At 36.1% G+C, this 13,899-nt stretch overlaps 1 protein-coding gene across 12 annotated transcripts in view; it reads right to left on the reverse strand.

Moving 5' to 3' along the window:
- Positions 1–609: 609 nt before the first annotated feature.
- The window catches only part of TBC1D4 (TBC1 domain family member 4), a 180,800-nt gene continuing 167,510 nt past the window's right edge, over positions 610–13,899 (reverse strand). For 8 of the 12 annotated variants that reach the window (XM_038569752.1, XM_038569751.1, XM_038569750.1 and 5 more), the window contains 4 exons: positions 10,396–10,555; positions 7,894–8,063; positions 4,793–4,969; positions 610–2,971 (listed from right to left, as the gene is read on the reverse strand). In XM_038569752.1, the coding sequence (XP_038425680.1) occupies positions 2,738–2,971; positions 4,793–4,969; positions 7,894–8,063; positions 10,396–10,555 (741 nt within the window). In that variant the 3' untranslated portion in view covers positions 610–2,737. Of the gene's footprint in view, positions 2,972–4,792; positions 4,970–6,686; positions 6,785–6,814; positions 7,398–7,893; positions 8,064–10,395; positions 10,556–10,855; positions 10,979–13,899 lie in introns of those variants that run through there. The other 4 variants (XM_038569755.1, XR_005376397.1, XR_005376399.1 and 1 more) reach the window with 4 other exon arrangements.

Genomic DNA, 13,899 nt, shown 5'->3' on the forward strand with positions numbered 1-13,899 from the left:
ACATGGGATTCGATCCCAGATATCCAGGACCGCGCCCTGGGCCAAAGACAGGCGCCAAACCGCTGCGCCACCCAGGGATCCCTGTATTTTCATATCCTCTTTCTCTCCCTTATTGTCTATGAGGAGGCATAGAAAACAAAAAGAGTAGAACACAAATATGTCAGTGTGGTTATCTTTTTCTTTTTGTATTCATTAGCAAGAGGCTCCACTGGGGGCAGCCCAGGTGGCTCAGCGGTTTAGTGTCCCCTTCAGCCCAGGGTGTGATCCTGGAGACCCGGGATCAAGTCCCACATCAGGCTCCCTGCATGGAGCCTGCTTCTCCCTCTGCCTGTGTCTCTGCCTCTCTCTGTCTCTGTGTCTCTCATGAATAAATAAATAAAATCTTAAAAAAAAAAAAAGGCTCCATTGGGAAAGAAGTTGAAAACTAGTAACTGACAATGGACTTTCATAAATATTTCTATAAATTATCTTTGTTGTTCTGATTCTATTAAAAAGAATTATTACTGAAGCAATTTTAAGTAACAATAGCTCAGCTCATGCAGATTTTGTAAAGAACTCTAACCAAGAGCATCTTCTTTCCTATTATAAACAAAAAACCAATAAGCCAAGGAAACTATAGCAATGTATTTATTGGAAATGAACTAGACATTACATTAATCAGATGTAACATTAATCAGAAGATGTAACAATGCATAAGCATAACTGGTGCAACACTTTAAAAAAATCACAAAAAAGAAAAAGAAAATTCATTTTCAGAAGAAATACTGTATCCAAGACAACTTAATCTCTGAACACCATAGTATAACTCATAATGCTGACTTTGAATATCCAGAATACAATTTACTTGAAATTGAACCAAAAAAGTTTTCTTTTCCCAACTTAAAGATTCTTTGGCTACCACTTGTATATCACATACGTAAGGTAATTTTCATCACCAGACAGTAATCAGATGATATTTATCATATTCCTCATAGAGAAAACCTCTCCTACAAATAGAGAAATTTGGGGGAATCCAAGAAACAAATTAGTTGGTAACCCCAACTTAACAGGAGGCCTAGAATCAGAATTTCCTAGAACTAGAAATATTAACTTTACTAATAAGACTTTATTTTCTTTAAAAAAAAAAAAAAACCACCTGGATTAGAGGGCATGCTGATTTGTAACTAGAATCATTACATTTATACTGAGTAATGGTGTAGAGGTGGAGGGTTCAGATGCTTATCATCTGCTCTTCAAGGTTTTCCCAAACCTTGAGAGCGATGCCCTTCTAGTCTATAATACACTGTAGCTAGTGTATAAAAAACTCCCTCTGAAGAAAATTATCCCAAGTGATCCATCTGTGATAAGTACTGCAAAAAGCAGCGATGACAAATATTATTTGGAAAGGCAAAAATGCTGCATCAACTTTCAGAGGCACTATCATAGAATCATCTCTGAAATGGAGAACTGCTTGTGTACTTTGAAAATTACTTTCCTTCCATAATACCCAGCATGCATGAATGTCCTCTGATAAGCTGTAGGCTGAGGAAGCTGGGGGTTCAAACAAAGAATTAGGTCTTAGAAGGGCTTGGAGCCACTTTCCACTTCTCTCCAGTGGATTTCAACAGTTTACTCTTAAACATTACACAGTTCTCACAAACTTTCACATACAAGGAAAGATGATTGAGAGCTTATTAGATTCTGTCAATTGGCCAAAAAAAAAAAAAAAAAAGGTGTCTCAACACAGCATATTATCCTTACAAAACCAATCATATTTTCCCTTTTATTTAAGGTAGAGAGAACTAAATTAGATCCCATAAGTGGAAAAATAACAAGTCCTTGTCACCAACTATGGCACCAAGTAAAAGGGAGTCCACTCAAGATTGTAAGGAGTAATATAAACAAAAAAATAGAAAATTGATCTAGACAATATAGGACCTAAATTAAATTGGGGAGGCCTGATATTTTAGCTTGAATAACAATGCTGGTCTAATTTGCTGGGAAATTAGCAACATTCTTTTTCATCATGAGCTGGGTGGGTAGACTCTGCTACGATGTCTTCTTTCTCCTTATGCACGTCCAAAGTAATGCCTAAACTGACTCAAAATGCATGTAGACACAACATGCTAGTTGGCACAAAGCACGCAGGGGAGGAAGGCCCCTACCTTCCTGAAAAACCCATAGGAGCATGATCAGCAGTCAGTCATTTCCTCAGATATACATAATGTCAGTAGATTTTAAGACAGATATACATAAAGTTACACAAATGTTTCTACCGCTCCACAATTGAGTGAAACATGCTGTTCTTTGGAGAAAAAAATACATTCATTTTTTTCAAGTATATTTTAATATATAAAGATGCTCTAGCTTTGTTTCACTACAAAGACAAAATGATTTCACATGTGTCCAAGGGGAATTTCATTTTAACTTCCCTTTGGTGTGGATTTCATGAAGTTTTGATTTAAAAAATTACTCTAAATATACATCTACTCCTTTGATCTGAAAGCATGAACTCTTCACGTCCATTTTGTGTCTATGTACATAGTCAACAACAAAAAAACCACCAGTCTACATATATACATTGGCTTAGGAACAGCGTACTCTAATGGGAGCGAGGTCCACCCTCTAGGACTAGGGCTCAGCACCAAACTCCAGTGGTTCCGTCAGCTCCTGCGTCCAGCATTGGGCCAGCAGCATGCAGATGCTTCCCTTCTTCACCATTCTAAAAGCATGTTCTGCTGACATGGCGCTCCTTCAGTTATGGCTTGTTTCCTGCCTTAGCTTTGTTGTTAGGGTTGCAGTTGAGGTCTCTTAGCAGTGATTCGCAATTGGCGAGCGCATCAGCTGGCAGCAGCTTCCGAATTTGCTCCACTGTCTTTTGATAAGCCATTTTCTCTTGTTCCAGAGTCCGGATTAAAGACTTCATTTTGGTCTCTCTGGTCAAAAGGTTTTCCAGATTGGATTCCAAGGTCTGGATCTTAGCATGAGCTATCTGTTTGGGAGAAAGAAGAAAAATGCAAATTCCTCCAAATCAAAAATCTGAAGACCCTGGTTCCTCATCAGAACAGTTGCCAGACCTTACATATATTAAGGTATTGTATTATACCTTAATATTGTATTACATAACAAAATCATATTGTATTATATGATCATATTGTATTACATAACAAAATAGTATATGAATCAAATACTTTGAAATCCTCTGTGACATGGAGTTTTTCCAATATCTCAAAAATATAACTGTAAGTACTGACAAAAGACATCTCATTTCACTGACTACAACAAAAATGCAATCTTAAATCAGCCTCCCGCAATGGTGGGGGCATCACCGTATTCTCCTGGAGCGAGTGGCATCTGGCTGAAGGAGAAATGGGAGATTTCTGATGCTGCCCAGAGGTGCTAAAAGAAGCTTTCCACCACCTGACGAGAAATATAGGGTTTTGTAAAAACACATAATTGGGATCCTATTGGTTTCAGTGGCTGTCAGGGGTTCCCACATAACTCGGGAACCAAGACATGATGATGACATTGAACTGTCAATGAAAAAATTTGTAACCATTAGTAAAAGTCATTATAATTAATATAAAGCAAGTGCAAACCCACTTTCCCTAATAAGGAAGAGCTAATGTAAGATAACTAAGGAAGTCAGTGTTCCTATCCTTGGGGAGCAATTACTCTAGAGATCCCTCCTTTCTAAACCTTTCTCTCCTAGCCTCCTTGTCAGGAGACTCATCACATAGAAGCAGAGTTTTAGTATTCTCTGCTTTCGGGACTGGTGTCTTGTCAGGAAGTGGTAGGTAACAGAAACTAAGGAGACATCAGGCTTTTAAGCTCTAACTCAGAACTCATCTCCCTCACCTCCTAGAAGGTTCCCCTTCCAAGCTCCCTTCCACTGATCACTCTTAAGCCCTGCCCTTCAGGGCTTGGATACACAGTACACATCATACAAGTTGCAGGTGCAGAATATTAGCTTATAGTAACCTGCTTATTGCATTTGTAAATGTGCATTTATAAATAAATACATAGTATTTTATATTACCAAGTAATTGTAAACTTCTTGATGGCAGGGACTATGTGTTACATGATTTCATTCAATTCTCTCAAAATGCCTCCTTTTCTTTCTATCTCAGTGAGTTTTATTCTACACAGTTCTCATTGTTCCCAGATTTCTGCAAGTGATTTCCAGCTAGTCTCCATACCTTCTCTGCCATGCAAATCTGTACTCATCAAGGTTTCCAGATTGATCTTTCTACAGTACAACTCAAAAACTCCGAGAGATTTCTCTCTCAACAGAACCAAAACCATGCTCTTCTGCTTGACACTGAAAGTTATCAACAGTTCTGCCTCCATCATATTTATCCCATATCTCCCCAACATAAATCTTCAACTGACCCCAAGCTTACTTTGTTGCTCTGCCCTATCTTCCTTATTTATACCAACCCCCCACTCATTTCTCCCACCAATCCTTCAGAGTCCATCTCAAGCTCCAGGTCTTCCAGAGCTTTCCCAATTTCCCATATTCAGTACCTCCTCCCTTGAACTTTAGCCAAATATGTCTAACACCCTATAGGTATTTAACCAGATTCTGCTTTGAATTGAAATTTAATATTTCGTAAGTGTATATTTTCTTTCCCAAGTGATATTTAAGTTCATATGTGCATTTGTAGCCCCCAGAACACTTGCACACAGTCTGACACACAGACCCTCTGTCAGCAATGGTTCAATCCATGTCACATCTCTATCATTCCTTATAGAATTCTGTGCATGGAGAAGGCAGTCAAGTGCTTTTAATATCAAATCTTTATCTCTTTACCTGTAACTTTTCTAGGAGGTCCATGTTTTGTCTTTTCAGTTGACTATTGGCCCTCTCTAGCTTCTCCATAGGTTCACTATCCTCACAGGCATATGACGATTCCTGAAGCTCATCCTGCAGTACGTGATATTCCACCTCATAGGCATGTAACTGTTTAGAAATATCCATCTCAAAAACCTGCCAGGAAGACACCATGGGTTAGTCTGGCCTTTAGAATGTATATCAAAATACAATTTGTGTATCTGGTGTGCTTCATATAGACTTCCAAATACTTACTAATGAGGAATAGTATGGCATATCAAAAGGAAGAATAACAGGTGTGACTGTCTATATAAGGACAAATAGATGATTTCTACACACTTGAAACATTCTCATAATGAAGTCAAAACACTAGCATAAGTTAATATTCAAGAGTGTTTTGCAACCAAAATATACATAATCTGATAACTCTCGAAAAATGTAGCATGCCAGATAAATAACGTTATAGTTACTGAGTAATTCTTATCTATGTTAGAGATAATCTTTGCTGATTAGCAAGCAAAATTGCATAGGTTATTTCCATAGTAAAGAAACCAAAAACACTGCTAATAATTTGTCAGTAGGGCAGAGAGGTCTTATGCTAAATATTTTCATCCTGGGCCTCTTAGGAGTAACAACACATTCTACCACACAGAGAATCTTCATAACTGCATAGCCTGAGTACTGTCCAGAGTTGTAGGGTTTCATCAGGGATGCCTCTGCTCTCCCAAATTGCCACCAAGCAGGAAGACAGTTTGCTTATCAGTTGGTGTATAGGTAATGCCTCCTTAGTCTAAACTTGCAAGGGAAGGAGAGGCAACAGCTGCATTTAAGCAATGGTGTCTACACTAATACCATGGGGAGAAAAGAAACCACAACAAACCGACTTATTTATCCTACTACTGTCAGAGGTACTCAAATTTTAGAATATAAATGAATTATCTAGACAAGCTGGACATCCCTCTCCAATAAGCATCACTTTTTCCCTGCCTAGTGGGAAACCATGGACACAATAGACTGTTACCCAACCATTAAAAATGATAGCATGGATCTATATTTATTGCATGAAAAAAATGTCCAATACTCCATGCATATTTTAATTAAAAAATCAGGTTCCATAATAGCATGTATAGTATGATTTCACCTAAGATTTATATGTAAACAAAGAGAGATGTGTAAAGGTAGTTTAGCAGGTTTTCTTTTCTTTCTTGTTTTTTTTTTTTTTTACTTTTATTTTCTCCTTTGTGCTTTTATGCATTATTGGCATTTTTCATAGTGACCATATTCATAGTGACCATATTTTAAATAAAGTTCATCAAGGTCTCCTTTAATATCAGCTGTTCATTCCACTAAATCAACTCTTAACTGTTAGAAAAATCTCTCATATCAAGTTCAAATCTACCTGCCTATAAATTCTGTCCATTCATTCTAGCAATAATCTCTAAAGCCAAATGATTCCCTCTTTAATTTTAGAAGGTGAGGTGATCTGACTTCAAATCAGATTATCACTCTCTAAAAGCAAATCTCTGATTGCTTGCCAGTCCAGAAAGATATTTCTGAAGAATTAATAAACAAGTACATATGTAAATAAAAGCTACATCTTTCGGCTTACAGAGTATTTTAACAAATAAAAATTGTCAAAAAAATTGTCCACAGATATTTACAGAATCTGCTTACGACTTCGATTTTATAAAAAGAAACTTTTATAGGTCATAGAATAAGAGCTCATGTTATAGTGTGAATTACAGCATATAAAATGCTCCACCCTAATTGGTTAAATTTTCTCCTAAAAACAACATGAAAATGTAACAGGAACATCATTATTATTCTCATTTTGTAGGAGAGAAAGTTGAGACTCAGAGAGCTTGAAACTTACCCACAGTCACACAGCTAGTAGGTAGCAAGGCACCAGAACAAGATGTCAAATTCCCTTTCTCTTGCTCTAAACTCTTTTATCTGTTATCCCAAGTGCCTCTAGGAAAGTGGTAAATTTTATCAATACTCTTAAAGCAGTCATCTATGAATCTTAAGCTTGTTCATGTCATCCAAATAACATGAATATATATAACTACCACTTAACCTAGTCTCTATGAAGAGCCAGGGACTAGATATATGGTGTACTAATTATTCTGTTTTCTTCCCATATCTATTCTCAGCCCTCATCTCTTCTGCTGGATTTGGGAGACAGACCCTTGTGACCTGCATCCCCCTTTCACAATTCCTTTCTTGCTAGCTCTGGTTGGGTATGGCCCAGAAGAACACCCAGCAGATCAGAAAGAAAAGGAGAAAGAGGTTGGTCTTTCTTCCCTGATCCTATCCTGCCTGGTTCATTGCCAGCACAAAAACCTCCAGAAACCCCTCCTGCATATTTCTGGCACTCACTGGGCTTGGTAACACTATTAGATTTCCTCCCTCTGTTACTAGTTCCTGGATATCCACATTTGGTTCTCTTAACCATGCCCAAATCTCTACAAAATGGTACCTTTGTTTGAATCATTGAAGATAGACTGTTTGCTGCAAGGGCCCTTGATTGATATATGAAGTTTCCTCACTTAAGCTTCACAAAACCTCTCAGATCAGTATTGTTCTATTTGGGAGGTGAGAATACTAGGGTTCAGAAGATTAAGGAGATATGTACAAGCCCACCAAATAATAAAAGAGTTAGAACATGATGCAAATCTCATACTGTCTAATTCCAAAGCCTAGGCTCTTGGCACGTGTACTCCTTATATATTTTAAAACAGAGTTAGTATCACAAAGGGAAGTGGATCTCATTTTTATTTATTTATTATGTCTTCCTAACTCTGTCGGCCCTGCCTTCAGTCTTATCATTGGTCTAAATTGAAAGATTCATCAAACACTCCTTATGTAGCACTGAACCACTTTTCATGTGTATAGCCATATAGACAATGTCACAAAGTAGAAATTCCATGATAATCTTATTTCCAAATAAAATGTATCTGATCAAATAAAAAAAATCTATCAAACAAAAATGTAAGTTTTTATGCTAATGTATTTAATACATAATTAGTGGAGAAACTGCTAAATGATCTTATATCTTATTATTATCATTTTAATCATACCTGGGTAATAATTTTTTCCATTTCAGATGCATTCATATCAGGTAGTGTGGTTTTAAGAAATTCAACAATACTTTCAAAGTTTTCACATTCCATTATAAGTGTCTCCTGGCTGCTCAGCAGACTGAGTGCAACCTTAAATATAACTTCAGTTCCTTGAAGAAAAATAATATCTAAAGAAAGAGATACAATTTCATGATCAAAATTATGCACTCACTATTGTAAAAAGTGTATTCTGTGCTAATGGCTTTTTGTGTTTCTTGTGGTTGTTTTTAATTACTGCAGTGGAACCATGGAATATTCTGCAAAAGATATGGTCAAAATTGCCTAGATTTAAAATAATAATAATAATATGACTGACACAAATAAACAGATGCTTAAGTATTTTTCTTACTTATTTGGGAATCTCAGATAAAGCCAGGGTAAAAAGAAAAAAGGTTAATTATATATCTGTTTGTCTATGTATTTATATTTTTTAGTGGCAAATTTAACGGAGACTAGGTAATCCTACAGAGGCTTATTCAACTGATACTTATATTTTTCTTCCCAAGGAAAATACAAAAACAAATCAACAGAACCAATTAGTACTATTTAAACTCTCATTACCATAATAAAAAAGTAAATGAACCAGTTAATATGCAATTAAACCTATATCAGAGCAGGAAATTAAAAAGAAAAAAACTTTAAAAGAAAAATCAAAAGCAGTACATAAACTAAATCAGAAGTAAAACAGAGAAAAAAGAAAAGCTACCCTGACTCTGACCTCCACTTCCTAAAGTACAAACAGGCAATAGTTTTGAAAGTACCAAATATTTTTTTTTTTAAAGATTCTATTTATTCATGAGAGACACAGAGAGAGCAAGAGGCAGAGACACAGGCAGAGGGAGAAGCAGGCTCCATGCAGGGAGCCCGACATGGGACTCGATCCCAGGTCTCCAAGATCACACCCTGGGCCGAAGGCAGGTGCCAAACCACTGAGCCACGCAGGGATCCCCGTACCAAATATTTCTACATGAAAGGTTCAATCTTTGCCACTCTAAAATCAGTAATAAGCAACAAGGAGTCTTTAAAAAACAGGAAACTGTGACTTCTGCTCATCCATCTTTCCCTTACCCTTTACTAAATTCAAATAAAAGGACTGAGCAACTACTGTTCTTGATTTTGTTCTTTTGCTGAACTTTTTCTACAGACTACATTACACTAATACAGGGTTTAATTTTTTAAACCACACCCCCCAATAAGAAAGACATCATACATCGTAATCTGTTATTTGTATCCATATTACATACATATTTTGAAAAACGAAGCTTCTCTAAACATTATTCTTTGCTATATGATAGACTCTGATATTTTCATTGTATTCCATTCTAGCTCATTTTTTTTCTAATGCTGGTAATGACCTACAATCAGGCCGATATTCACAACTTGACCAAAAGCTCCAATTTAGCAAAGGCACAGTTACTAATCTTGACTACATTCACCATGGATACCAGATAAGCAGGATGTAAAAACTGTGGGAGCCCTTTCTGACATCATGGAGGTCCTAAACATTTTTAAGAACAAACCTCTATTAAGAGGTGTTTTGTTTTGCTTTTAAGATTTTATTTATTTCTTCATGAGAGATATAGAGAGATGCAAAGACATAGGCAGAGGGAGAAGAGGGCTCACTGTGGGAAGCCCGATGCGGAACTCGATCCCAGGACCCCGGGTTCATGACCTGAGCCAAAGGCAGACGCTCAACCACCTAAGTGCCTCAAGAGGTGTTTAAAAAAAAAAATTGTTTTTTAAATAATGGACTTAGATAAACCTAACCAAAAACTTATGAATAGACTTAAGGACCCCCAAAGAGTATATAAACCATGTCATCAGCTCTTTTTATTCCTGCTGCCTGCCACAGGAACGAAGCAAAACAGGAAATCAGTAACTCAGGCCTTACTGCCAGTGCTCAGTGCTTTTTTCCTCTGAGCCACCCAGCCTTAGAGATTGGTGCCACCACTGCACTGGCATAGAAGGAGAGTCACTTAAGCAATAAAACAGGAATTTTGGTTATGCTATCCTATCCTATCCTTCAGATTTCCTATCCTAGCCTATTAACAAAAGTCAGATTAAAAAGTCATTAGAATTCACATTGATATAGGTACTTCCATGGACTCAACCAGAGAACATATTTGTCTCTGTTCTGAATCAGTATTGAAAAACAAAAGAAAAACAAAAACACAAACTAAGCAAAGAAGGATGTGTATAAAAGTCTGGAAAATTATTCTGATCTTGGGGTATAAATGAAAATAAGAGCTCCATCACAGGGTCCAATTCTTCTTTCCTTTTTAATTTCAATTTCATTTAAGAGCAAATTACTCTCAGAATAGAGCCAGGCACATTTATTAATTTCCATTAGCAATATGCTATTCTGTGTAACATACAATAAAATAATTGGGATACCACACGGAGAGAGAATATTCCTTGGAATAAATGACATTGTTCCATTTGATCACAGGCATCTCTTACCAAAAACTCTGGCTACAAATCCTAATGGAAACTGAGAGGCAAACAATGTGAGGAACCAGGGGGCAGCATAAAGACTGGGGCTGATTTCATTTTCTTCAAGATGATTGTAGAGGTCTCTGTGATAGTCATGAAGGAGCCTGGACAGCTGGTACATTTGAATCTAAAGTTAATTTGGAGAAAAAAAAAACATTATGCATTTATCTGTGCATAAAACACACTGACTTTAATTTTATTACCCTAATATTTAATAACAAATTCACATTTATTTAATGCATGAAAGTAGTATTATCTTATTTTTAATATGTAAAAGTTGATATTAAAGTCCAAGTTCATTTAACTGAGGTCAGAAAGCAAGTCACCAAGAGTCCATCTAAGATGACTGAGCAAGTTTCTCTGACATGTATTTTTTGGTATCACATATATACATGGAAATAGTCATTTTCTCTCATGTAGGCATTACTTGTGGAATTTAATCAGATTTGTCCTCGCCTAGGACTCTCATGGAAGGTCCATTCTAATTTCAACCAATTTCAGAAAAGCCTCCCTTCAAAAGGATCTATCAAACTTAGTTCAGAAGCAAAGGTTGTCTCTACTTGCTGGGCCCAGCATCTGATTTATGATAGAGCTCTGGCTTAGAATTCACCAGGCAATCAGTGCTGCTAGGAGACTCCTGGCTTAGATTGTGACAGAGCCAGAAGCTTGAGATAGGATTTCCAATATCCGAGGTATTCCAGTAGCATATTTTTTTTATGACAAAGGGCATTAAAGCAAAAAATATAGTCTATCTCTAGTATTAAAAGAATAAATTATTTCATTTTGCTACTGCTTGATTATTGGTATTTCAAAAAAAACATTATAAAGGCAGCATATAGCAGTAAATAATAAATTTGTGAATTGTGCTTTATTTTTTTTTCAAGATTTTATTTATCTATTCATGAGACCCAGAGAGAGAGAGAGAGAGAGAGAGAGAAGCAGAGACACAGGCAGAGGGAGAAGCAGGCAGAAGAAGAAGCAGGCTCCATGCAGGGAGCCCGACACGGGATCCGACCCGGGGTCTCCAAGATTACGCCATGGGCCAAACGTGGCGCTAAACCACTGAGCCACCCGGGCTGTCCGTGAATTGTGCTTTAATTTAAATTTTTACCCACACAGTAACATATTGAGTAGTGGTTCCTTGATCAGTTATATCAGTTTAATATTTTGGTATGAAATGTGTATGATATTTTATTAAATCTAGCACAATTTCTTTCACTAGAAGATATCATCAAAATATCATCCTTAAATAGTTTGCTTTATAAAAATGCATGAAAATAACCAATTATATTGTGAATTCAACTGTTGTTTCTATAGCACAAAACTAAAAAAATCAAAGTACTATATATAAATATGGCAAATTATTTGTTTGATCTTTATCTGTAACACATATCTGTGGAAACTAAGTTCCACACATGCTGTAAAAAAAGAAAGAAAGAAAGAAAGAAAGAAGAAAGAAAGAAAGAAAGAAAGAAAGAAAGAAAGAAAGAAAGAAAGAAAGAAAGAAGAAAAAGAGCCACAGGAAGTCATAGCTATAAAACAAGAAGTTCAGCTATAGTCAAACATAAAAGTTTAAAAGAATGTGATTGTTATCTCAATCAGTCATGTTGGAAAAATCATATTTTTCCCTTAGGCTATTTACAATTTAGAAATTAAACATACTGGGCTGTATCAACAGAGGAATTAGTATTTTGGTAGCACAGAAATCAAAGAAATCTAATTAGTAGAATAAAGAGAAACATATTGTCAAAAGCATTCGGTTCTTATTCCATTATAATTGTGCAAAGAAGGCATACTGCAGTGTTTTATTTTTTTTGAAAGAACCTTTTCCTTTTCTAAACTACATTCTTCTATCAAGGTAGGTTTACATTAAATTTCCTTTGAAAAAGGCAAACAAAAACACAATTTAATCTCCTTCAAAGGAAACTTTAATAACAAAATGCCGTCTGCTAAGAATAAGTAATTTTTCATTTCTACAGTCTAGATAATATAGCAAATCTTCCGTTGGAAGAAGCAGAACCAGAGCAGGGAGATGTAGAGAGAGATGAGAAGGGTAGAGAAGACAGGGAAAAGGGAAGAACAAAGACACAATGCTTTTACACTCAACACGACAACAGCAGCCACAGAACATAAGGAGACAAAGTTAAAAGAGACCTCAAAACCCATGTCACAGATAAAGGAACCTAGGCCAAGACCCAGCAGTGCCCAAGCTCACAACACCCAGGTGATCACAAATTCTATCAAGTGATCCAAACCCACTGCTGCTTCCACTTCTGAAAGTCATACTGATTGGATTGATTGGATAAAAAACACTTTCTGCTCCTGAAAGGGGAAAAAGTGTTAAATCTCACTTTACAGAGCAAAAAGTTCTATCATCCTAGAATAAGGTCCCCAATCTTGCAGCCTCTACAAATGCTACCAAAGATAAAAACAACTTCATTGTCATTATAGACATAAAATATTTCTTGGTAGATGCAAGCCATATAAATGTATAATCCAATTTACATCAATTTTTATGATATCAAATTGATGAATTCTTAAAATAGAAGATAACTGCATTTTTAAAGTGATAATTGCATCTATCTTTCTATTTATGGGCCCAAACAAACACAACTCACAGGTACTTTCCATTCTTTAAAAATTCTAATATTAGGTATCAAACTTATTTCTGGTAATTAGAGATACTTAATTCCTTACAAGAACATCAATGATTCCTATCCAACATGAGATATAAACTTTAGAAATAAAGTAAAAAAATAAAACCTTTTATTGTCATTATTTGACTTGTGGAATGTTAACAGACCTATGGATAGGCATCAACTAGGAATCAAATCACTATATTTACATATCCTGGTGAAGACCGTTATGAACTCACATCTGAAAACCCAAAGCTGAGAGAGAAGCTATACCTATCTCCCTAGCAAAAATTTCATCTTAAAGAAAAAAAATGGACCACTTCCTCTCCACTGATCTTCTCAAGAAAATACCATTTACTGTAATATTCACAAGGTAAAAACCCAGTCCTTTTTTGTCTATAGACTGGCACCTAAAATATTAAGTTTAAAAACTGATCCTTGGGAACCAGGAAAAAGAGTATATTTGAAAAGCATTTTTAAAATAGTTTGCTTTCTATCTACAGCATAATATTATGACTAACTGGGCATCTTGCCTACTTCATTTCAAAGGAGGAGAACTCTGACATCCCTCTCTTTGAAGTATTCGTTTATATTTTCACTACTAAAAGCTTTAAATTGGAGTGAGTGACTGTTTGTCATATCATCTCTATAGATAAAATTTACACTGCTTATTAGGAACCAATACATTAAGTGGACTTTAAACTATAGAAGGGCGAAATGTATGTACACAGTGTCTAAAATAGGTTGAAGACCACAGTGGCAGGGAATACATTGCTTAAAATGACTAAGACATATTTACAGTGTTTCTTCAGTATGTGCTAAGAAAAGCAGACTG

The sequence above is a fragment of the Canis lupus genome, chromosome 22 (assembly GCF_011100685.1).
Source record: "Canis lupus familiaris isolate Mischka breed German Shepherd chromosome 22, alternate assembly UU_Cfam_GSD_1.0, whole genome shotgun sequence".
Lineage (NCBI taxonomy): Eukaryota > Metazoa > Chordata > Mammalia > Carnivora > Canidae > Canis > Canis lupus.